The sequence below is a fragment of the Panthera pardus genome, unplaced genomic scaffold (genome assembly GCF_024362965.1).
Source record: "Panthera pardus isolate Hobbes unplaced genomic scaffold, ASM2436296v1 HiC_scaffold_13, whole genome shotgun sequence".
Lineage (NCBI taxonomy): Eukaryota > Metazoa > Chordata > Mammalia > Carnivora > Felidae > Panthera > Panthera pardus.
In genome coordinates, this window is record NW_026526688.1 from 14168482 (window position 1) to 14195030 (window position 26549).

Below are 26549 nucleotides of genomic sequence, written 5' to 3' on the forward strand. Positions count from 1 at the left end.
TGTAAATGTATTTTCTCTTCCTTATGATTTTCTTAGTATTTTCTTTTTTCTAACTTACTTTATTGTAAGAATGCAGTCTATCAATCAACTGTTTATGTTATTGGTAAGACTTCTGGTCAACAGTGGGCTATTTGTAGTTAAGTTTTTTTTGGAGAGTCAAAAGTTATACTCAGCTTTTTTTACTGCACAGGGGCTCAGTGCCTCTAACCTTTGCGTTGTTCAAGGTCAGCTGTACTGTTTTCCCTCATAATGTTCTTCCCTGAAGAGAGTTCTTTCTTTTCTGGCATTAATAAGTTACTATTTAGCACTTACGGTATGTCAGGCACTGTATCTTTTAGATTCTTTAACTGAGCACTATAAAATACATGAAGCTCAGAGAGACAGATACATAACCTATTCAAGAAAATATCCCACTGCAAAAGAAAAATCCGTATTATCGTTATTTGTCTCTATGGTACCTTTCACCTCACCAATCAATAGCATAGTTGCTATTTAGGAAAAGTTATTAAAACTTTACTCTCTTCCCTCTGCAGAGCACAAATAATATATCGTACATTTGCTTGTAATTGGGGTTTTGTAAGTTACTTAAACTGGAATGTGTCCCGTAATCAGATCTCTTCCGTGGCTCCTAACACTTTCGCGGGTTGTCAACATACCTTATTCAGTGTATGCCATGATCCAAGTCGTTACCCCATGTTAATGGGTTTAATGGGGCGGCCTGAAATGACACTCTTGGGCTAAATTCTTTGGTGACAAAGGGCTGAGCAAAATGACCAAAGTTGGATCTATCTAATATTTGTTACTGATAAATTATCTGCTGTAAGTTGTGTTTATCAAATAAAAACAGGCAGCTTCTAGGCTATCCTGAAGTTACACGAGCAATAGGAACTTGAAAAACGTCAGGCAGAAAGAAGGACTAAAATGAGTAAAGGCACTCTTTGGGTATAATACATAATTTCAGTAAGCATAATGCAAAAGATTTTATTTTTTTAAACCGGGAAGAATATTTTGAAAAAATAACCTATGCCTTTCCTAAAATACGTAATTTGGAACATTTCTAATCAAAAGCTTTAAGATACAAGGAAGACATAACTATGGTTAGCTGAAAAAACATACATTTTATAGATTGTTTCAGATCTTACATGTTATTTTTTCTATATTTGTGTGTACTTTTATGTAATCTTGCCATTATTTTCACACCTTACAAGGTAGATTTTGAATATTGCAGCCTCTGCTATGGTTCCAAAGAAATATTCCTAAAACCCGATGTCTGGAGTGGATAACATGGCTCCCTGCCCTTAGGAGATGAGCCCCCAAAGTGGTCTGATTGCGTAATTGTCGCCAGTCTGCACATTTCTAGGAGCCTTTGAAGTACAAGACTGAGTGAAGATATTGAAAAGTCCAAAGAAATTTAAGTTAGAGTCCCTGCCTTTCAGGATGTCAGAATTGAGTTAAGGAAATAGGGCAGGTTGCAAATTACCTTGCAGTTAAAGACACTATGGGCAGGCTCAGCTTTTTACCACTTAGACATTCTCTTCATTGAATTCTTCACAAGTTGAATGAATGATTATTCATTCAACAGGTGTGTACTTGAGTGAATAAATATTTGTTGACCACACGTCCATCCCCCTGTGGTCCTTGGGCCCCATGCGGGTTCCAAGGTGAATTCAATGTGAATCCTGCCCATAGAGAGTCTAACAGGAGACACGAGACCTATAAAATTAATTATAATAGGGGATTTGGAAACAAGCTGTGAAAAGGCACAGATAATATAAGACTCAGAGAAGATACATGAGGAGGGTTCATGGGGGAAACATTTGCAAAAATATTTTGAGGACTAACTGAAGAAATAGGACATACACCTTTATTTTTTTTTTTTTTTCACATTTATTTATTTCTGAGAGACAGAGCAGGGCAGAGTATGAACGGGGGAGAGGTAGACAGAGAGGGGGGACACAGAATCCACAGCAGGCTCCAGGCTCTGAGCTGTCAGCACAGAGCCCGATGTGGGGCTCAAACTCACGGACTGCGAGATCATGACTTGACCCAAAGTTGGACGCTTAACCGACTGAGCCACCCAGACAACCCTAGGACATACACCTTTAGAGTTAGTTTGATGTTTTACAGATACTAGGAAGCCATTTGGAGTTTCCAAGAAGGAAAATGACATGTTGAGACCTATGTCTCAGGACCTCCCTCTGGGAGGTCCTATTGTCCCTTCTAGAACTCCAGAGTCGTTCTGTCCAAAACTGTCTCAAATGAGTGCAAAGCCTGTATCAATGGATCAGCTTAAAGCAAACGCTGCAGTTGACGTTGTGGTTGTTCTAGTGGATCTGACCCCTTGTGTTAGACTCTAAGTGCTCGTCTCCAAATCTAGACCCTGTTATTTCATTTGTGTCGATTTTGAACCCAGGTCATAAAATTTTCTATGGATATTCAGTTTTTCTTCCTGTGAGTGCTTAAAAAGAATATTTTCTCTGTTTTCAGTAATAGTTATGCTTTCCTTAAACAAACTCTGCGGTCTTAAAAACACTCCAAATCGTGGAAGTGATCACGTTTCCCTTTTTGTGTGAGCAACTAGATAAATAATTGAGAGCCAGATTTGTATCCTTCTCTGAAAATGTACAGAACTATACGGCAGGCGTTTTGTCCACTAGCTTTAGGTCTGGCTTTATCTTATCTCTCCTACTTGATTTTCTTTTATTCTCTCTTCCTTTCCGGCTATGTTAAATTTTACTTTATCCTGTTATACTTTATAAATTTGTTCTGTCTTGAATAAGTCGGTATAGATTCATACTTTGGCTGCTTCTTGCAACCTGTAAGCCCAAATCTCTAGAGGTGGTATTCCCCTCCACGTGAATCCTCGGATTTGGCCCCTGTCTGCGGGCTTCCGCAGAATCGTAAATGTCTGTTCATCCATCCCATCTCACTCAGGCTCTGCATTTATTCTCTCGCACCAGATTTTAGATTGAGTCCGGCTTTCATGACCTGGATTTGTTTTATAGGCGGGCCTCATGATTATGTAGTCAGATCAAAAGAGGTCCCAGCAGACAGAACACACTTGGCTGAAATAACCTGGGTAGGCCATTGAAAGGGCCATGGAGCTTTGCGTGATGTCTTGTTCATTGTAAATTCCCGATAAATACTTGCCAAGTGAATGCGTGAACGTAGAGAAAGCCAGAGTAGTACTCGTTATTTTTGAAGCCTGAAATGGAAGTTTTGTCTCACCGTTTAAGAATCTTAAATTCAACATATTTAAATACATGATAATGATAACATATCTTAAAATCATGTAGTTTTCAACAACAATTTTAATATCCATGATGCTTTACCATTACCCAGTACTTTCACTTGTTATTGGCTTAGCATATCTTTGGAACATAGAGGCTTGATAAATGTTTGTGGGATGAATGGCTAAGTGGGTGAATTAATGAATGAATGAGTGCATTTCGCTGAATCATTAAATACCTAGGTGGGACAATATTATTTCCCCACATCACAGATGAGAAAACTGAGGCTCACTATGATGATGCCTGGCAGAGTTAGAAATTAAATTCGGAATTGACTGCTATATACACTGCTCTCTCCTCTAGTTAGCATAATATCCAATATATAATTTGTATATCATATGTGTCGTATAATTCCATTCTTCCATGGAGCCATGCTTAAAAATATGGAGTCATTTGACACATCCCTGTACTTCTTTTTAGACATAATCCTAATATGTTTCCCTTTGAAATGTTTCCTCTTTTCTTTGTTTCCATTGTACTGATACCAACCTAGTTAAGGCCCTTGGCTTGTTGTTAAATATATATATGCTATTATATATTGTTATATATTGTTATATATTATTGTTAAATATATATATATATATACATATATATATATACACACACACACACACACACACACACATATATATATATATATATATATATATATATATATATATATAGTTATAAAAGCAGCTTTTGAAATGCTCCTTAAAGACATCTGTAGAGATTCTAATCATATGCCCTAATGCTGCGGAAGACAAAGCTAATTAACTATATGATACCTGAATAATAAATCTTTGAATTTTAAACTGTTTCTTTTTTCCTATCACAATTAAAACTATATGTGTTAGTTTAGCCCTCGCATTTCCTCCAAGAGTAATTTCTTTTCTTTTAATTTGAGAGAGAGAGAGAGAGCAGGGAAGAGGAGCAGAAGGAGAGAAAGACAGAGCGAGAATCTTAAGTAGGCTCTTTGCTCAGCGCTTAGCATGGAACCCGACACGGGGCTCAATCCCATGACTCTGGGATCATGACCTGAGCTGAAATCAAGAGTCAGTTGCTCAATTGACTGAGCCACCCAGGTGCCCCTCCTCCAGGAGTACTTTCAATTTAACTGAGATATAGATAATCTTAATTTTTCATGAGCATCAAAACAATGGACCAAGCAAGATTTCTGTAATTTCTAGGATGGGGATCCTTGGGAACGGAGAACATGCAAGAAAGAACCTTATTTCATATATTCAGGGGTTTTCTCTCTCCATTTCAAGAGTAAGAAATTATTAGTTGTTAAATGGTATTATATGGATTGTTAGAGGCCATTAGAAATATGCAGTATTTACAGATATTATATGCGATGGGAGGAGTTATTTTAATTCTTATACCCTGTAAAGAGGGTATAAGATATATTCAAGCTATTACATATCAAGAATTCATTTCATGCATTCACAATTATAGTGTTAGACTCTATTTGGCATAACAATTTCTGCTGGCGTTCACACTGCAGATGAAAGATAGTCCCTGTGTTTCCTATTCTTTTTTAATAGGTGCATTTATATTAATAGCATGATTTAATACATCACTTTAAAATTATATTGCACTTTGAACTGCATTTAGTCAAAAATTGACATCTTACATGTATGGAACCATAATAAGTTTAGCATTAAATTAAGGAGTCCTCTGTCTGTTTGTTAAAATGTAGTATTTGTGAATTCTAGCATGTCCGAAGGCAGGTAATGAGATTGAAAAGTCAGTCTCGTGTTACGTTGGTTTGTCAATTTTACCTTATGACTTCCTAGTTTTAGGGAATGTTTCTTTGGTCACAGCCTACCGTTGTGTTTATAGTTTGAAGTTGCTGGATCCCTTATGATTGTGGTTGAGAGCAAAATATTTGTACCAGTGACACAATGGCATGAGTCGCCCTGGTCACCTACGACTTACTCCAAGATGTAGTTATACGGCGTACTGTGAAATTGGCAAATCTGTTCTGTGTGTGTTCTAATGGATGTAACGGTCATTAAGTATATGAGTCTTCTGACGTTGTAATCAGATGTGATTCAGTCTGTTAAATATCCATGAAACAACATCTGCTTCACAGAGTGACCTTCTGCTAAAGAATACTTAGCGTCTTTTAGCGGATCATAAGGCAGGTCTGGCTTATTTGAAATGCACTAAACTAGTCTGCTGCTGTTTAGCAGCTAGCTTGTAATAATTTATTGCAGTTAAATAAAGCTTAAAAAAAACCTCCATTAAATAATTATAGGGATTATATGCATTTCGAAAACCTTTGTGTTCAACCGAAATTACCCATTTAATTTCAGGGTCGGTTTGTTAAAAAAAGCTGAAGTCTAAAGGCACATTAGGGGAGCTGTCAGACGCTGTTTTCTGTAGGTGTTAATAAAACCAGATGAAAAAAAATCTGAAACAAATTAAAACCAAAACCAATTTTACCATCTGTTGTATATTAATTAGTACTCCGTGTATCAAGGGTAAACTCGCTCTTAGAGAATGTCACTGAACACCCGCTTAATAGAATAATATGCAAATTGATTAGGATATGGGTTTAAATGCAGATTTTAATTCTAATTCATCTGTAGTGGATCCCCAAGACATTGGTGGTGTGTGTAGATGTGTATGTACACACACACACACACACACACATATGTACATGTACTCATATATAGAATGAGTTTCCTTTTCTTTTTTTCAGAGCAACCTGCAAACAACCAAGGCCAGCCCACCCTTCCGCCTCTGCCACCACCCCATAAGCAGCACCCCGCACAGCACCATCCGTCCATCACTTCTCTCAACAGAAACTCCCTGACCAATAGAAGGAACCAGAGTCCGGCCCCGCCGGCTGCTTTGCCCGCCGAGCTGCAAACCACACCCGAGTCCGTCCAGCTGCAGGACAGCTGGGTCCTTGGCAGTAATGTACCACTGGAAAGCAGGTAACTCCTCTGTGGGAGACTCGCAGATTATCTGATCGTTAGGGCCGCACAGCGTATCTGCATGCATCGATATTCTAGAGTAGTCAACAGACTGTGTTGTTTTAACATTGAACATTTACAGGTAAACTAGTCTAACCCTTTTCTTGCTAAAAAAAAGTTAGCATACCTCTGTGCTGTGTGGGAGCAGGGCCAGGTTACCAGCCATTTTTTAGTCGCTGGGCCCGTGAACTTTCCTGTCCTTTTCACACATTGTGTCAGAGACAAGAGTCAATGGCCTCAGTAAAACTCCTCCTTACTGCGGGTTTTTTTTTTCTTTCTTATTTACACGTTAGCAGGCATGTCAAGAAAAAGTCAGAGATGTAAAAGGTGACCCTCAATTCTGTATAGAGGGTGATGTAGTGAACATGTGTAGCATATACTTAGTTCTAGACGTCCCTACTTTTACAGGCTACGTCGTGTCCATTACATCATAAAACCATAGTGGATTCCTAGGTGTAATAGTCAGATGAGCATCTGTTAAGGATATTTTAGTCTCTCGCAACAGAAAGAGGATAGGACCTATTGTCTACAGTTCCTTCCAGCATGACTGCCCAAGACATCCCGTTCGTTCTTAGACAGTAATATTCGACGGTAAGATTTTTCCTTACAATGAACTGATATCTCTAACTCCTGAAATAATTTTGCCCCCTTTCTGTACGATGGCCTACAGGCTTCACCATCTTGTCTTCCAGAGGCGTCTCCAGCTGAGTGCCCTTCCTCTGCACACGTACAGGTGTTCAGTGAGGTTCTGAAATTATTACTTAACACAGGTTGGCCCACAGGTAGCAAACCACTCCTACAAAAGCATAGATCAGGAAGAGCTGTTTTGAATTAATCCGTTGACTTTGTCAATATCTCCGGGCACAAAAATTTGTCCCTTCTTTGGCCAGGCCCTGTGTTCTTTACGCCGTGTATTTACACAAGAGAATACGGCGTCCTACCTCACTGGCCTCCTATTGACAGCTTGGTGACAAAGTTCCCCTGACATTCCTATCAGTATTTATTTCTTTGCTGCCGTGAACTTCCATCAGGCTCAGAGAGAAAGAATCATCACCACACGAAAGCCAGAAAACGGAGGACTCCAGACCCCCGGGAATATCCCCCCAAAATGCCTTGCCCCATAGAGCCCCTGGCTAATGTCAGCATTTAAATTAGCTTCTGGATAAAGAAATAGGTTTCGTAGTGAATAAATTGGGATTTTTTTTTTTTTTTTGGCCATTAAATGCATGATCTAAACCAAGTCTGCTATGAGAATGAGCTATCCGGAGGTCCTCACAGTTAAATAAGTTAACAGTACAAACCTTTTTCTTTTCCTTTACTCTTGACCTAGGACCAAGGTTCCAAAGAACTCCGGTCTTTTCACCTGTAGCGTCAGGCAAGAGTAGTTGGCTTTTATTGTTTATTTTGTATTATTGAACGCTCGTCCGGGATAGATTAGAAAGAGAAAGTACAGAAGAAGTAGGCAGGAAGGAAATTTCTTCACTTATAACAAGAGTCGTGTCTACAAAATTTTTTCCCCCTGCGGTTATTAGCACAGAACTAAATTTACCCCGTGTAATTAATTAGCACGCACTGAACAACTAATCAACACTGATTCACTGTTGTCATTTGGAAAAATTTTATTAGGAAAAAAGTAATTTTCCAGTTGAGTCATCAAATTGAATATGGATAATTGCATTGTAGTTAACAATAATTGTTTTGACAAATATGTATGAAATGTGTCAAGTTAAGTCAGCAGAAACGTGTTTAGTGGTAGGGATGTCGCGTGGCACAGAAGCCTCCAAAACTGTGCCAGTAGGAGAGTTGGGATTCTTTGAAGCCAAGTCTTCTCGTGAAGATATTCGGAATACTTTGGGGGAAAGATAAGGTGCATTCTTATTATTCCTCGTATGTACTAATGAGTTTGTTCCTTTTTGGTGGGAAGTTAGGAAAGAAAGTAGCTGTTTAGAGGACAACCCATCGTAGCTGATTTCTCCCATATTCAGACCATCTAAAAAAATCACTCTCAGGATGATCTCAAAGCAATACCGTTTGAAATTCCATTTCAAAGCAATGCCATGAGTGACCCATCAAACAGCATTACATTATACAGTTTTGTGAATTGACACAGGAAGAAAATCTGCCAGTTGATAGCATCTCACTAACATAGAAATATATAGAGTAATGAATCAAAACATCGTATATCATGCTGAAAAAAATTTCAGTCTGTTGTCCAGTTTTGTCACCTTCTCATTTGCAGAGGTCCACATCTTATAAGATTGCTAATCAAAAGAAAATGGTATTTCAGCTTTGCACAGACGCAGTGTATCAACCTAAGCAGTGATGTGAAAATCTCACACTGTCCTGACCTGCTGTGGTTTCTTTAATAGTCTCACTTGGTTGGAGCTCTTGAGGTGAAGAACCAGTCTTATCTGTCATTGATTTTTCCTTTCTTAGTTAAGGTTCCCTATCGAGTATGATTCTCAGGTTCAGTTTCAGCTACATTAACAACTTCATCCAGACGTGGGTCTGCCATTGACTCGTTTTTAATCTGGAGCACAGTTTCGTCTTTGCCAATTACTTCTGTTTACACGTATACTCATTTTACGGATTCTCACTTTTCTGAAACTGTCGTTTAAAGGATGTCAGTTACAGAGCATGAAATTCAGTTATGGGTGTGTAAGAATCTGTTTTGTCTCCTCCCCCTTTCTCCTGCCAGCATGCATTGATAATTACCGCTTGCAAATTGGCATGTAATAACCCATGAAACTCTCCGTAATTTGTAGACTTAGTCCATATGAGTTGGTGGAGAAGACATCAGAGATTCTCCACCTTGTCCTGTTTCCATGCAGCTTCTGTACTGATTTATTAAAAAGCATTTTTTTTTTACCAGCAGTTTCTTGCTTCCATAACAATGCTTATTTCCTTTCTCTAATGAATTTAACATTTGCTGCTGCTGGAGACAATCGATATTATTGTGTACTGTACGTTCCTCCTCAGTAAATAGAGCGGTTCTGGTCTATAATCTCTAGTGAGTTTCAGATCTCCTAGAGTCACATCCAGACCCAGACAAGCGTTTGCAATTTATCAGCATTTCCTTAGTTTCTCCTCGTCTCCAGTAAAAAGCAGTCACCGCCCATGCGTAAATACCCATCCTCGCTTAGAGTTTTCCTTCAGGATTCCTTTTCTTTGCACTCACTATTTCTTACACTTTGTAGGATTCAGTTCTGGGCATTTGCTAGTGTATTCCTCATGCCTTGTTTATTTTATACTTCAGCTGCCTCAGCGCATGATAATGGCTGCTAACACATTGTAGAGCCGAGGAGGAAAGGCTAGGACTTGACCCAGTACAGCAGCAGCCCTTAAAGGTGTAGTACGGTAACTCGCATCGGGAGCCCTGACCTTCAGCAATTGTGAAGTTAATTGCCTGCAAGGTCTTCATTTATATATGTGAATTAAGTAGCTTAGTAGTTACCTATTAGACGTTAACAAAATGGTTCATTTGTAGCCATTTAATAAAAGATTTATTAAAGTCTTGTTTTACTATGAAGTCTACTTTGGCATTGATAGTTCATTAGTTATGTTCCCATAGCTCTTTACCTTGTAGTTCACTAATGCTTTGCTAATTATTAATGTATGAAATTGCCTATTAAATTACCTCTTTATTATTGCACTTTTTATTTAAATATTTAAATGTCCCGGGCTGCTCTAATGTGAGATCAGCTGCTACAGTTTCTTAAAAAATACCTAAGCAGAAGTATTACTAAATTAAGATATTCTCCCTTTCTTCCCCCCTTTTATCCTCAATGTGAATGGTTCTTTTTTTTTTTCTTTTTTTTTCAACTTTTTTTTTTTTTTGGGGGGGGACAGAGAGAGACAGAGCATGAACGGGGGAGGGTCAGAGAGAGAGAGGGAGACACAGAATCGGAAACAGGCTCCAGGCTCCGAGCCATCAGCCCAGAGCCTGACGCGGGGCTCGAACTCACGGACCGGGAGATCGTGACCTGGCTGAAGTCGGACGCTTAACCGACTGCGCCACCCAGGCGCCCTCACTGTGAATGGTTCTAGGGAAAGGCAAGACACTCATACAAGCGTCAGGTATCAGTCAGCCTTTCCTATTAGAAATCCAGGCAGCGGTCTACACGTGGTGGCCTTATCCTACCAGGGAAAGCTTTCCCAGGTGAAAAATGGTACCATCACCTGTGGGCTTGTGACCCGCTACCTTTAGCAAGATGGTAAGTAGTTCGATCCTCCATAATTACGGATACAGCGTTAAGTAAAATATTCCTGGGAGGGTAATCCTCTGACTTAAGATTATGGACTGATACCGTATCCTTTTGTTAAAGGTAGTCTGGGGTTACCCACGGGCACCTGGGGGGAAAAGGAAACCATCACAGCCCATTGAAAGAGATACAAAAATGAAGAAGCTAGGGTTACTCAACGTTGGATCTGGGCCTAGGCTAAGAAATTCTTAACCTTTGGTTGAGGGCCTCACCGTCTCTGTTTGCTAAAAATGAACAAACAACAACAACAACAATAAAAAAGCCGATAACCTCATCTAAAATTATATCCTAATGAATAGTAAAAGTCAGCTGGATTCTAGATCTCTCGAAAGGTTTCACCTTTGCTAACTTACAGTCTCTCTTTTGTTTTTATGTTTATCTATTTATTTTGAGAGAGGGAGACAGTGCAAGCGGGGGAGGGACCAGGGTGGGCGGGGGAAAGAGAGAATCCCAAGCAGGCTCCACGCTGTCAGTACAGAGCCCGACGCAGGGCTCACAAAACCTGAGATCCTGACCTGAGCCGATACCGAGAGTTGGACGCTCAGTGGATATGACCCACCCAGGTGCCCCAACTTACACCGTTTCTTAAAAGGCCCATAAAGGGGACGTGCGTGTGTTTCTCAGAGTAGTAGGAAGAAGGAGGTATGATGTAAAAGGATTTGCCAGGTGGTGTTTGTATGGAAGGCTCATTTCAATTTGGGGCGTAAAGACTTGTCTCTGTGAGAGGAGGGAAGTTGCGAACGCTCTTGTCCTAATTCAGTGTCTAAGCTCCGCGGTGACCATACAATTTATCATCAAAGCAGACAGTTTGAGAGTGAAAGGTTTTTAAGGGCAATTGCACTAGAAATTTTACAGGCGTAAACTGAGACTGCCCTGGACACACAGGGACCTACTGTTACCGACGAAATTGTGTTCCCAAGAGTAAAGTTGCTTGTGAGCCCATATTCTCTTATAGCTCAGATAAGAAAAAGAGACCAAATGAGAGAGGTGGTGGAAAAACAGCTAGTGGTTGGAGCAGCCATTGGTTGACTCTCAACTTGAACTTTTCTGGTTTCTACACCAACTTCTAGCAGATCGTTAACCCTTTGTCAGCCCCTTCACACCTTCTGTTTTCCTTCAGGTGTGTAGCTCTTAAAATAATACGTCAAATATTTGTTTTTGTTCTCTTCTCACAATATCAAGATGACAAGAGGGACCGTGTATTGAAGCCAATGTATTGACTGAGATTTTGTTCAAGAAGTTCGAATGTAGGGGTGCTTGGGTGACTCGGTCGGTTGGGCATCTGACCTCGGCTCAGGTCGTGATCTCGCAGTCCATGAGTTCGAGCCCCACATCGGGCTCTGTGCTGACAGCTCAGAGCCTGGAGCCTGCTTCGGATTCTGCGTCTCCCTCTCTCCCTGCCCCTCCCCCACTCACCCTCTCTCTCTCTCTCTCTCTCTCTCTCTCTCAAAAATAAATAAACATTTAAAAAACAAAAGATTCTCTCTCTCTCCCCCCAGACCCTCTCCCCAGCTCACATGCTCGCTCTCTCTCTCTCTTAAAAAAAAATACACAGTGAACTACTGTGTCTCCAGCAGTGTTACAATTTGGTTTCCAAAACTCTTCTTTCTTCTATACAGAAATAGAGACCTCATTCGAAAATAAAGCATGAGCTAGGAGTCGATTTACTAAGATAAGTGAAAGCAAAAGCATGATTGTTTAAATGTGATGATTATTAACTAATTATAATGCTGCCACCTCAACTTGCTTGGCTACCACACGTCATGCCAATAATCAAGATGGAAGAGTAGGCTGTGAGTTGACAGTAGCTGTAAGGTGAAGGTCATTCCCAGAAGTCAATATTGATATATATTCCTGAATAAAACCTAGTAGTTTTATTTTTAAACATCATTTTTGGGGGCTCAAAATGGTTTTACCAAAGATCTAATCTGTAGCAAAAACCTGGCATTGAGTATGAAGGCTCCGTCATTTTTTTTTTTTTTTTAAACGTTTATTTATTTTTTTTGAGACAGAGAGAGACAGAGCATGAACGGGGGAGGGGCAGAGAGAGAGGGAGACACAGAATGTGAAACAGGCTCCAGGCTCTGAGCCATCAGCCCAGAGCCCCACGCGGGGCTCGAACTCACAGACCGCGAGATCGAGACCTGAGCCGAAGTCGGATGCTCGACCGACTGAGCCACCCAGGCGCCCCAAGGCTCCGTCATTTTTGAGCAGAGCATACCAGAGGATCCAAGGAGACGGGGCAGGAGAGGGGCTCCAACATTTACAACAGCAGGCTTTTTCTCTTCCTCTTCTTCTTTTTTTTTTTAAATGAAATTTATTGTCCAGTTGGTTTCCATACAACACCCAGTGCTCATCCCAACAGGTGCCCTCCTCAATACCCATCACCCACCCTTCCGTCCCTCCCACCCCCCATCAACCCTCAGTTTGTTCTCAGTTTTTAAGAGTCTCTTATGGTTTGCCTCCCTCCCTCTCTAACTTTTTTCTCCTTCCCCTCCCCCATGGTCTTCTGTTAAGTGTCTCAGGATCCACATTAAGAGTGAAAACACATGGTATCTGTCTTTCTCTGTATGATTTATTTCACTTAGCATCATACTCTCCAGTTCCATCCACGTTGCTACAAAAGGCCAGATTTCATTCCTTCTCTTTGCCAAGTAGTATTCCATTGTGTATATAAACCACAATTTCTTTTTCCATTCATCACTTGATGGGAGGTGGGCAGAAAACGTCTCAAACAGCTTCATCATACTCTGCCTTGAAGCCTCGCTGTGTGAGAGCAGGAACACTCCGGCTAAACCCTGCAGGTGGGAGATGGGGGGGTGGAGGGAGGCGGGGAGTGTCAGCTCCTCCTCCTTCAATTTCTCAGTCATGTCTTTATCAGCCCTAAGATCAGGTGGAGCCCCACCAGCAGGATGCAAGTGTTGGGCCCCTGGTGTCACGGGTCAGGACTTTTGCACAAACATTTTCAAAAGATGCAGGACTCAAAGAGAAAAGCAAATTAAGAATATATCTGTTCGCAGATAGGATAGGGGATGTCATCCAATCTGTCCGTCTTGTCCAACTGTATCCATAAACCCAGATACAAACACAGTTTAGCATCACAACTGACTGCTTTGCAGTCAGACTGGGTTTTTAATCCCAGATCCTTCATTTAAATGATCTATATAATCATCAACAAATTATTTAAACCTTACAGGTCAATTGCCCATGCCATAATAATACTTGCTAAAAAGGGTGTTGTGACTTTTAAATGAAATAATGTAAGTAAAGTACCTGGCAAATGATAGGTACTCCATAAATGTTTTTAAAATATGACCAAATAATGATAATAATAGCAAGCACTGCATGGGATAAATTAACCTAATTAGTTAACACTTGAACGAATATCATTTATCACCAAGTAGCTCTCCTCTCTCCAACGGATAAGAAAAGTATCTTAACTGGAACAGGTATGTCTACTTTATCTTCTTATGGTAGTTGGGTTAAGCTTACAGCCATAATTTTATCAGAATAAAATCTCTTGCTTTTTTTTTTTTCATTATTCATGTCATTCAACAAAAAGTGGGTGAATTTTTTTTTATTTTTTTTTACATTTATTGATTTTTGAGAGACAGAGCACAAGTGGGGGAGGGGCAGAGATAGAAGGAGACAGAATCCGAAGCAGGCTCCAGGCTCTGAGCTGTCAGCACAGAGCCCGATTTGGAGCTTGAACTCACAGGCCTAGAGATCATGACCTGAGCCGAAGTTGGACGCTCAACTGACTGAGCCACCCAGGCGCCCCATAAGTGGGTGAATTTTTGCAGGTAGGAACCCCAAGGCTGTTAATTTTGTTCCTGGAAAGAAAAAAAAAATCTTTAAATTATGATGAAAGGCAACTCTTCATATTCTTGAGACATTTAATGAACCTAAAGTAGTAAATGTTTGGAATGAATCAGTAAAATCCTTGATGGAAGCATTGTCTCCACATGTGTCAGAAGTTAGACCTCAGTCTTACTTAAGGTATTTAAAGCTTTAGGTGTCTTTCGAGCATGATGAAGATACTGTACAAGAGAGTAGGCATGTTATTTTGTTTAATTGAGGTGAACCAGTTTCTTTATAATAGCAATTAAAACACCAAGAAAGTATGCATTAATTATTTGCTATAGGCCTTAAGTGATTTTCTGAAAGCATAATTTCCCACAAATTGCAATTACGGTACCCTCTGATAATGTTTGGTTTTGGATAACCAGCAATCTGTATAAAATATTCATACATGATAACCTTCATTTCCATAGTACCTAGGAAAATGAATTCTTAATTACTTCTAACACATTTCTAGCCCCTTCTCCGAACAGGATCAAAGTAGAAGGTCACGCACGCCGTTACTCTGGTCATAACTAATGACTGGGATTTAGTTCTTATCTTTCTCTGAATCTGACCTATTCACTTTGAGGCAAGTCACTTCCCGTTCTTCAGCCACTGTTTTGTGAGGTTTTTAAATCCTTCTACCTTCACTAATATTGTCTGTGAAAATGGGTTGATCCTTGTGTGTGTGTGCATGCTCTGTGTATGCACGTGTGTGTTTTATCTCAGCCTGACATCACTATTACATAGAGCTTCTATCTTTTTCCTAGAATTCATTTCTGTCCAGTTTTGAAGCTGTGTTGTGCTCTCAAGTTTCATCCTCTGGTTTTATCACCAGTTAATAAGCACCCTCTCAAAAGAGAATTGCTTATTGTTTCTAGTGTCTCTTCATTTTTCCCTTGACATAGTTTTTGTCTTCTCTATTTCTTCCGTCAGACCTGGGATAAAGTCTGTTTTCTTTTCTCTTTCCCATTTTTTTTAATGTTTATCTACTTTTGAGAGAGAGGAAACAGAGTGTGATCGGGGGAGGGGCAGAGAGAGAGGGAGACACAGAATCCGAAGCAGGCTCCAGGCTCTGAGCTGTCAGCACAGAGCCTGACGCGGGGCTCGAACTCACGGACCGCGAGCTCAGGACCTGATCCGAAGCCAGACGGTTAACCAACTGAACCCCTCAGGCGTCCCAAGTCTGTTTTCTGTTATACCATTCTTAGAACCCTTTCCTTGGAGCCCACAAGATTACATTCTTGGACATGCAATTAACCAGCTAAGCTTAATAACTTCTGTTGATAACCCCTCTGATTCTGCCATGAACCTCTTTATGATTTCGTAGCATCTGAACCACTTAAAATACTACCACCAGAAATCATCGTGCCCCAGTCACATCCTGCACTGATGTCATAGTGCTCCTTCCTGGTCACGGAGCAGTGGGAAAAAGCGTGGGTTTGGGGACAGACAAATCTGTGTTAAAATCTTAACATCCAATTAGCTGTGTCACCTTGGGCGATTACTCATTTATTTTTATCTTGTTTATTTTGTCATAAAATGGGTTTTGATGGACTTCTCAAAGATTTTAGAAGGATTCATTGAAATGTCATTGCAAAGTACCTGGCACTTTAGCTTCTTTGCTTTTTCTTTATTTTCTTACACTCCCCACTGAAGAGAAAAGTAATTGATTCCATATTTACACAGGTAAGTGACAACTACAAAGGCAGTAAAGGCTTGGTGAAGAAAAGGCAGTGACAGCTAACAAGAATGGACATGTTGATAAAGTTTGTGAACAATGACATAGCCTTTTCACCTTTGGAGATAGGTATTTTTTGATCATGAGAGTGATCAGTGTAGTCCCTATTTAATTGGGGTGACTTCCTACAGGAATTAAACTATGAAGTAAATTTTCAAAGACAGAACTTGCTTTCGGAAAAAGTAACGGTGAACCAATGGGGAAGACATGATCTGAGATAGCGCTAGGGCAGTGGTATTTCATGAACTGAGTCCTGGATGCGTTCACTCACTCAGCCAGTATTTATGAAAGTCTTACCATGTACCAGTTTGAAAAACTCAAGGTTGTTATAGAAGATGCGGAGAAGTTCTGACTGCTTTTGAGAAAGATGGACTCTATTCCAGAACAGATTTCACAATTGGAGTTAATCTTGCAGTTAACCTTATCTTGCCTTCTTTTAAAGCCCATTGAGATTTAGTAATCGGCCCGAGGTCACATGACTAATTAGCGGGGTGTCTCTCAACTAGATCCCAAATTCTAAATTTATTTTTCTTCTCGTAGTGTCTCCAAATTTTTTTATAAAAAAACTGTCTGTCTCTGTCTCTCTCTCTCTCTCTCTCTCTCTCCTCAAAAATAAACAAAAACATTTATTTATCCTACACTTTGGCAAACATCTCTCCTCAACTCCCCCACCTCCCCAGCCCCTGGCAGCCACCATTTTTCTCTCTGGTTCTATGAGTTCAATTTTATTAGATTCCACAGACAACTGGGATCATACTGTAACTGTTGAAATTTGGCTACTTTCTCTGATGTTCTAGCAAACTAATTAGAAAGTTGTTCCATTTTTACATCTTTAAATAAGGACCAAGCTCACTAAGATACATGTTTTTCAGACTTTTCAACAGTTTAGAAAATTAAAAATTGTTATAGATGGTAGTCATTGTTCTTGGCAACAAAATAATATGTTGATGGGAACATTTCCAAATGCGAGTTTTAAAAATATCCTGTCTGCACTAAGAGTTTCTTTAGAGGACTGGTACTTTCTTACTCATTCTTGAATACTACTTTACCTTGAAGGACAGGTTAATAATTTTCCCAAAAATATACTCTTGGTAGCAGGCCACACTAACAGCCACTTGTCATCCCAGAAACGGTCAGCAAATTTGGACCCTTCTTGTTATATGTTTAACTCATTTGGAAGGTTTATAACTCTTTTGGGTACATTGCCATGAGCTAGCTGGCTAACCTTTATGTGGTTAAAAAAGATTTTCAGGATCACTCTACAACTCGTTTCAAAATACCATGAAGAATCGTGTGTTTAACCCATCGCACACAAGCCACAAAAGTTGAAAGGTGAGAGCGTTACTTGGGGAACACTTCTCCTTCTCTCAGGATACGTCACTGAGGTTAGTGACTTTCCCACCAACGAACTGAAGGCCACCTCCACCATCATCACCGCATTATGGTATTAAAGCTTAGTATCTTTCTTATTCTTTAGACAGGAGGTAAATACAAATTGAAGGGAGTTTTTGATTTTTTTAAATTTTTATTTATGAGAGAGCGCGCGCGCACAAGCAGGAGAGGGGCAGAGAGGAGACACAGAATCAGAAGAAGGCTCCAGGCTCTGAGCTGCCAGCACAGAGCCCAATGAGCTCTGGAGCTCGTGAACTGCACGTTCATGACCGGAGCCAAAGTCAGGCGCCTAACCGACTGAGCCACCCAGGCACCCCTAAATTGGAGTGTGTTTTGTACACGAGTTAAGATACATAGCTCATATAGAAACTACTCCTCTATTATGTAACTGGTCAAGAACATAAGTTTTAGGGCCTAAAAAGACCTGGTTTTGCCTCTGTATACACTTTGGCAAATTACGGCCCAGTGTACTCAATTTAAAGAAAAGAATATAGGAGGTGCCTTGGTGGCTTGGTCAGTTAGGCGTCCGACTCTTGCCCTCAGCTCAGATCTTAATCTCAGGGTTGTGAGTTCAAGCCCCACGTTGCACTCTGTGCTGAGTGTGAAGCCTACTTAAAAAAAAAAAAAAGTAGATTTTATAACACACGCGCAGTGAGGATTTTGTGAAGTTAAAATTAGATCGTGTTTTCTTTGCACATGGTAAATAGGTGCTCACTCAGGTTTATTTAAAACACTTTCCTCTCTCTGGGATGGTTGTTTTATGTTTTGTTTTGTTACTACTTAATGTTCACTACCACATATTTGATTGACTAAGATACCTTCAACATCTCTTACAACCCTGAAATTCTTTCATTCGTCATAAACTTAACATCAAAGTTCACCTCTTTATCTGGCTCACACTTCCTTCTCAAACTTGCAGAGAAAGAACTTTGCTGAACAGGTTTTTAAGCATAGACCATAGACGGCTGTCAATAATTAAATGAATTAATAATTGAAATCTTGTTCAAATAGCCCATAGGAATTTTAAGGCATTCTTTTTCATTCCCATTTTCATCTTAATATATTTAGTACATCATTTCCCAACAGTAGGTATAATTGATAATCTTAAAACATGTAGGAAAATATCTAATACAGGTTTCTGCCTTTGATGGTATGGCTGCACTATTGTAATAACTAAAATTTGAAACAAAGACTGTGGAGCCTTCTTGATCATGATAAAAAGGAAAGAAAAAGAAACAAATCTGCATATTTGACCTGTTGTTCAGTTCCTAACCTCCCAAACTGTAACATGATTTTGTGCTTGATTATAGACATACCTATGTTAAAATAAGTCATAATAAAAATCTTTGCTTCCTATTATAATAACCCTATATATTTTTGAAAGGTGTGGTTATGCTTAAATTTTATATTCTATTAAATTAGTTTTTTTATGTTATATTAGATTCGTTTCTCAATTAAGACCTAAAAGTAAATATGAAAGAATTCACTAAAATACATTTTGCACAAATCACCTTCATATTCTAGAACTTTTCTTCCCAATTTTCGGAGATCAGTGAACATATAATGTTGTATTTACCATGAACATGTTTGCGTACTCATTATAATTACAAATTGATACAGTGGCAATTGCTAAGATGTATAATTATTCACACATTCATATTGCAGAATTTTTTGGCAAAATGTTAAAAACAGTTTCTGTCTCAAACCACATTTTGTACAACCACTAATAGCTCATATTAATTCAGGTAACAGCGGTGAAATGTATCTTGTTTATAAGCTTTTCATTTAAGACATTTTTCTTGCTGGGATCACCTCCTGGTGTGAAAGTTGTCCAAAGATAATAGCACATCAATTCAAAAGTGTAATAGATTTGAGACCACAACATGCTATCAGCCTGAAGAAGGAGCTTATAGGTCTCACTAACTCACTGTGTCACAGCTAGAATCATGACATATTTGTTCTTTTGTTTTCACATCAGAATATATAATTTACATTCTAATGTTGATTACTCACTTGGGGGGGGTGTTTAATTTTCTTATTTAAAATATTTTCTTTAAAATGCATACCATAATTAATTTAAAGGTAATCAAAGAAGAGGCATGTTAATTAGTAGGACTCTAAAACATTTTCTTTTTACAATTCAGGGATGCATAGGATATTACTTACTATAAAACATTTCCAATTAAGTTTATAGTAATAGTACCTTTATATTAGAGGCAAAGTAATGAATCCATTTTGAACCAGCCCTGGCCAATTCTTAGAAAATTTATACACATGTACACACACACGGGCATATACATCTACTCTGAACTCACCCTATTTAAAAATTATCAGAGATTAAATTACCAAAAAGCAAAAAGACAAATAATGAAGTTCAGTCTATTATTGACGCACTCCAGGTAAATTTTATTATTTCTTAACCGTTTCCCTTTATATCCATCCTCGAGGCAAGCCTTTTCAGCTTTTAGCTCCCATTTGCTAGCTTTATATTTTTAGTTATAGCTTTCGTCAAGTACTCGTGCTAACCACGGTGGTTATTGAAATTAATTAAAACCTAGTCCTCTCAATACTTTTTACTTTCCTCATCCAGGTGAGTACTCTTCTAGACTCTCGAAAGCATGTTTTAAAATAATATGGAAAGACTGAGAGAAAAAAAACTTTCTCTTTAACTATAATAATGAGGATTCAGCATGGGATTTTTTTTCAGATATGCTGGAATTCTGCTCCCTCTGAACCTCAGTAAGAGGATTTTTTGTCACCTTGTCTGGTACCTCTGAGGCGACCCCTGCTACGACCTTTGTCAGAGTGGGTAGCGCATCCACTGTGGCCAGTGCTAGGAACACCACCTTGATGGTCACTGTTGTCCCCAGCAGCTTCAAAGAAAAGTTAAGGAGAAGGCATTTATGCAGGAAATAGTTTTTATTTCTTTTCCCTCTCCTCAATACAGCAGATGTGTTAAGCAGTAAAGAGGTTGTATTTATGTGTATCTGTGTGTGTGCACAGTGCCTTAAAAATATTTAGAGCTGAGTTTTCCAGAAGTCTCTGCTAATAGATAAAGGATGAGAGGTAGTTTTTCCCCCCCTATACATTTTAATACAGGTAATAAATTGAAGCCAGGATTTTAGAGGAAAAAAATAATACATAAAAACTATTCCAGCCAGAAAGGTTAAGGGTAGAGAAATGGCATTATCTGTATGAAGAAAGTGGGAACCCTTTGGGATATTGTAAATACCCACGGTGAATTATCAGCTCGACTTCTATGTGGTTCACAAACCCAAGCATTAAGTTCCAAGAAAGACAGAAAGAGAACCCCCAAAAGAAGGTGCTTGTGGAATAAGATAGTGTGTTGGTGAATGTTTCATACACACACGGAAATACAGATAGTACAGGAAACAAGCAAAAGAGAACAGATACTGGCATCTCATTAAAATTTTTTTTTAATGTTTATTTATTTTTGAGACAGAGACAGAGCATGAGCGGAGGAGGGGTAGAGAGAGAGAGAGGGAGACACAGAATCCGAAGCAGGCTCCAGGCTCTGAGCTGTCGGCACAGAGCCCGACGCGGGGCTTGAACTTACGAGCTGTGAGATCATGACCTGAGCCAAAGTCAGACGCTTAACCGATTGAGTCACCCAGGTACCCCACTGACATCTCATTTAGAGATAAAGTTCAATAAACATGATAGATAAAAGTAGCAGTGAGAAGAGAAGGTCTGAAGGACCTGATTTCCTAACACTTAGATGCATTTGAAAGGGAAGTACCATAAAGGGGGATGTTGTAAGTAAAAAATTAAGATTGAGATGACCTAGAACAATGAAAAATGTTTAAGCCATTTGATTCTGGGGTCAGATGGACTGAGCCTTGTATCGTAAAAATTCCGTTTGTTTGGAGTTGACGGCTTGTTGTGAGCTACCAGCATTAACTTTCTAAACAGGAATCTTTTGAATGATTTTCTGATTTGTTATAGAGTCTTGGGAGTCTTGAGTTAACACTGAATCATTACTGTAGCGGTTCTCAAAGTGTGGGCTCTGGGCCGGCAACATCAACTGCTGGGGGTTCCACCGAGAACCAGCCCTCCAAGGGACTCTGATGCAAGCTGATGTTTGAGGACCGCTGCTTTCATGTATGAAATGGTCTCTAAGTACATTTTGTTCATATTAGTGGACCAGCCCTTGGCTAGCTAAGTTCACCAGGCCCTACCCAAACCTATGATACCGTGATCAGTCTGATTGAACTGTTCTCTTAGGAAAGATTGGAGACTGCCGAACACCTTTTACTAAGCCTTACTCAGACGCTAGTGTGGGTGGGCTTCTCCCTGAAAATTCACAGCCTCTGCAGTCTCTCAGTTCAATCTCACAGAGCTTCTGGGGGCCAGCCTCCTCGACTGATGGTGATTTCTTTCCAAATAACTAGGTACTGAAACACGGTAAGTAATTGTTCTAGATGTCTTTGGATACCTATTGAGAATCAGTTGCTGAAAGGTAGGAAAAACAAGCAGGAACCCGGCCTTGAATAAGAACAGGTAATTTTCTATATGGGCTTTTGTTTTCTTTAGTCTTCTGTTTGAAAGCCGCCAGCAATCTTGTATTTCGCTGCGTTGTTCTCTAAAGCGCAGCATTTAAGTAAACCGCTTTTTCAGCCTTTTAATTAGTTATAAACACAATGCTACATATACATTTAACAGATAATCCAGTTGGCTTTGGAACTTAAAATTCAGGATCTGGTAGTGAACATTCTAAAGACTGTGCTAATGAAGGCCAGGTTATTTTTAAGTATTGAGAGTGCTCTCATGGTGGTTAATATCATCGTTCAGGTATATCATTTGTTTCAGATATATGCTAACAAATAGCAGCGGCTGCTTTAAAACTCCAGAAGCATTTAATAAATATATTCTCAGTTATAGGCGACAAGCAATTAAATGAGTGGTAATGGGCAATATGGAAGGAAGATAATACACAATAATTAAATTGTATATATTCTGACAGTTTTTAAAAAGTATTTTATCTTAAAATTAATTCTAGGCAACCCTCCCATTGTTTTGGCATCATCAATGACTACAACTATTTTGAACTCAGTAAATTTTAGCCTTCATATATTTCCAGGTAAATTTAATCCATAAGTGTGGGATTCATTTGCTTTAGATCTGAAAATGTCATTTGAGAAGAGTCGTTTGATGTTGAGGAAATCTTGTGAGACCTTTAATAAGCCTCTTAAATCCAGAAAGTTATATTTTGCCTGAAGGAAGAGGAACCGATACCTTAAAATTCCCTTAGCTCTTAAGTGAGAAGTTTGGATTCTGAAAAGGTTTGGTAAATGTGACCAAATACAGCCAATCTCTCTTCTCACTGGCACGTTGTCTTTGAAATCAGAGCATCTAATTTGAAGTAAGCAGTCTGTTTTTCTAGGTAAGAGTTTTTACCGATTTGTCTAGAAACATAAGTAGAAAGCAGGACATCAAGACGTTTTATGTAAGCAGCTCACGTTAAGTTTGATGTCAATTACTCTCTTTGTTCAACGAAGAACATAGTGAGGAAGGCAGTGTGAACATCTCCTGGACAGTAGTGTCTTTCTCCCCATAAGACAGAATAGATTATATACAAAAAGAAATAGTTTTCCAGGTGTGCGTATGTCCCTAATAAAGGTTTCAACTGTGCCTTAGGGATAGAACTGAACACTGCAACACTCTTTATTCTAGTCCTTGGCTTTGTTGGTTAAAATCCCTAAAAAGATTTCTAACGGAAAATATTGAAGAAACCTCTTCTCTGTGAAGACAACCAGTAATGAAGTTGATCTAACTAACATGTCATTCAGAGGTTGTACACTTTCTTTTGGACTTTTATTTTCTATCTCAGTGTCCCATTGAGGAAATGAGTCAAGCCACTTTGAGTAACGCTATAACATGCTTCCCAAGGATGCTTTTCATTTCCGTCCCTGTAATTTCCAACTTATGAAAACATACTCGATGCTACAGGAGTAACATGACTGTACTAATCTGAACAAGACGAGTATGAACCCCTTTATTTCCTAGTGACTCTTGTAAGCTTACGATTTAATTATATAATACAACTTACTTAATTTATACCTGATATCAGCATCTTTCCATGAGCACCAATATGCTGTGATATATAACATGATATAATATAATACAATATAATGTAATATAATACAATACAACATAATATAATACAATGAGAAGCACATTTAAATTTACTTTAAAAACCTGAGTATTTTGCCATTAAAAATCTTATGATAGTGTTTTGTAGTTTATTGTTTTGAAAGACAACCTCAATCAAAAGTAAGCCATTTCTAAGGAGCAGAGCATACTTGCTAAGACATGGAGTCAAACAGAGCAAAATAAATAATAAGCAGTTGTAAGTGGCTTGAGAGGAGAACCAGTAAGAATTGTGACTGGATATATAGCAGTACCTCAGCATACTGTGCAGATTTCCTATTTAAAACATGACATTTCATTTGAGAGTAGAAAATTTAAAATGAAAATGTTACTTTTGTCTCTTCTTTGCCTCTGCCAAATCAGTTCAAAAGAGGAAACTGAGGTATAAGAACTCAAAAGAACTTTTCAACCCCAGCAAAAAAAGACAGACAGACAAGGAGGGAGGGAGGGAGGGACGGAGGGACGGAGGGAAGGAAAAAAGAAAGAAAGAAAGAAAGAAAGAAAGAAAGAAAGAAAGAAAGAAAGAAAGAAAGAAAGAGACGGAGGGAGGGAGGGAGGGAAGAAAGGAAGGGAAAGAAGAAAGAAAAGAAAAAAGAAAAGACCAGACCAGACCATAAAGGAAAGAATGCAGGGTTCTCTGGCAGGGTAGATACAAGGGGGTGGGTGGGGGAAGGGGGCAGGACAGGCAGGCTAGAAGAATAATTGAAAATTACCCCTAAGTCCCTCAGAGAGACCTACAGGATAGAGTTACCAACGGTGACCCAAAGGCCTGAATGGGGACAGCAGGAAAGATGAGGGCATTCAGTCTTTGTCCCGACTAATTTTAAATTTGTGACATGACCCATAGAAAGATACCTCACAAGATCGGCTAGAAATACAAGCCAGGACAGGAGGTGGAAGCTGAAATGAAAAGGTGGGTCTGAAGGCAGACCAACAAAGAAACAGATCTTTCAACTTAAGAAGAGAAACGAGCGCTTATTAATTGCGCTGAATGCAGAGTGATTGTTTCCATTTCTGTTTTCGTTGCCGCGCGCGTCACAGTTAATAACGCGGTGCACTTCCGCGGCTCCCGTCCGGTTGTTGTTGTTGTTAAATAGAATCCCCCTCAAGATTCCAAAGCCACAAAGCAACTGTTAGTGTTCAGTGACCTTCCTGCTCCAGCCGTCTTTTGGGCTTTGAAATTGATTTTCCTCATCTCAGTCTGTGATAGTCTCTCTTCAAGTGTGCCTCTCTAGTTCATCACCAGAGTGAAAACGCTGGCACAAATAGCCGAGGAACTGGAGGCAGGCGTCACGCAGGGCATCATTAGAAACATCAGAACGAAATCAGCCTGCCCGGTGCGCTCCGTGTTAAAACGCTGCTACGGCTGCTGCTGCTTTATTGCCGAATACAATGGGGAATATTCTCACAGGATCCCCTTTTTTCATTCCCAAATATGGTCTGCGAAGTCAAGAAAATTTCTCCCTTTATTCTGCAAACCTCATGTGGATGCCGGGTCAAAACCACATGTTTTTGATAGTAATTTTTGCAGAATTTTTGGTACGTGCGAAGCAGATTCCCAAGGCCATATGACCTGGCAGAGAGTCCCAGGATGGGGAGAGACTGGAATGACTCACAGAAATGTGTGCCTTAGAATGAGATCAAAAAAAATAATAATAATAATTCTCTCATAAGAAGACTCACGGTCTACTTTTCGTGTGGCTGAATTTCATGTGGCTTGGTTTGTCCATTTCATCTCGACGGGGTCTGCTCATAAACCAAGCATGGCGTTGGACCTTGACACGGGTAAAAAGACATTCTGGGCCTACAGAGATACGTTAGTCCCCATATATTCTCGTCAGCGTCTGATGTTTTCTGTATTGCAGTGGAAAGGCCATTGTTGATGTTGATGTCTGAACCTGTTTTACCAAATCTTACATGTCCCACACGACACAAAATAGGTTGACAAAGACCTTTTCTGCCGGTCCTAGTTAGTGACCAAGAAGTTCTTCCATGTGTGGTTTAACAGGCCTACTCGGAGGCCTAATTTTGCCTAAAGGAATCGTCTTCACGCACATGATACCATTTGTTTGAAATGGTTTCTAAATGCGCCCGTTTAAGCAGTTTTTACACATTTTTTCTGTGCTTCCATACTAGGAAGCCGTCTAAAATTACTAAAGACCAGTGATTTTAAAATAAAATACACTCATGCTATGGCTTCTCTTTCAGTGTTTTATGATGTTTCTGTATTTATTTCACAAATATAGTATCTCTAGGGCACTAATTTGATATGGACAGTCATTTAGACAGAGGAAGGGAAAGTGTACTTCTGAGTTTTAAAGTCAGTGGCCAAAAAAATACAATTAAATGCTGTTTCTCTTGCAGCACCAAAAGTAAACATACGTAATAAGTAAATTAGAAACTCTTTTAAAGTATGGAGATCTCCAGTTCCACTATTATTGATGGATAGGGTATTTTTGAATACTACATCTTGGTTGTCAGCGATATCTCGAGGCTGTATTTCGCTTTATGAAAAATAATAACTTCATAGCAATTCAAGGATAGTTTTTGATGAAAGGTCTTTGCCATGGTTATCAAAGGAGATGGACGTCATGTCTTGATATTTCAAATTTTGGAAATTGAAAGCAAGATGCCTAATTCGAGGTTGGCGTGTATCTAGCTCATTGTCTGACACACAGTGCCTGGGTGCATGTTTTCAGTGGTGGGGGCTACAATCATAAGCTTTAGGGCCACATGGGTGTGGGTTCAAAATCCCATTTCCCATTTCAAATGACCCAGACCGCTTTGCATAGAGCTATAACACATTTTCAGAGGTGCCTGCTTGTCTCAGTTGGTAAAGCGTCCGACTTGGGCTCAGGTCATGATCTCCCAATCCGTGGGTTCA

At 39.5% G+C, this 26549-nt stretch overlaps 1 protein-coding gene across 19 annotated transcripts in view; it reads left to right on the plus strand.

Annotated features, from left to right (window-relative positions):
• The window catches only part of TENM3 (teneurin transmembrane protein 3), a 1270502-nt gene that overhangs the window by 1077088 nt on the left and 166865 nt on the right, over positions 1-26549 (plus strand). For all 19 annotated transcript variants that reach the window (XM_019422144.2, XM_019422148.2, XM_019422152.2 and 16 more), the window contains one exon: positions 5980-6217. In XM_019422144.2, the coding sequence (XP_019277689.1) occupies positions 5980-6217 (238 nt within the window). The remainder of the gene's footprint in view (positions 1-5979; positions 6218-26549) is intronic.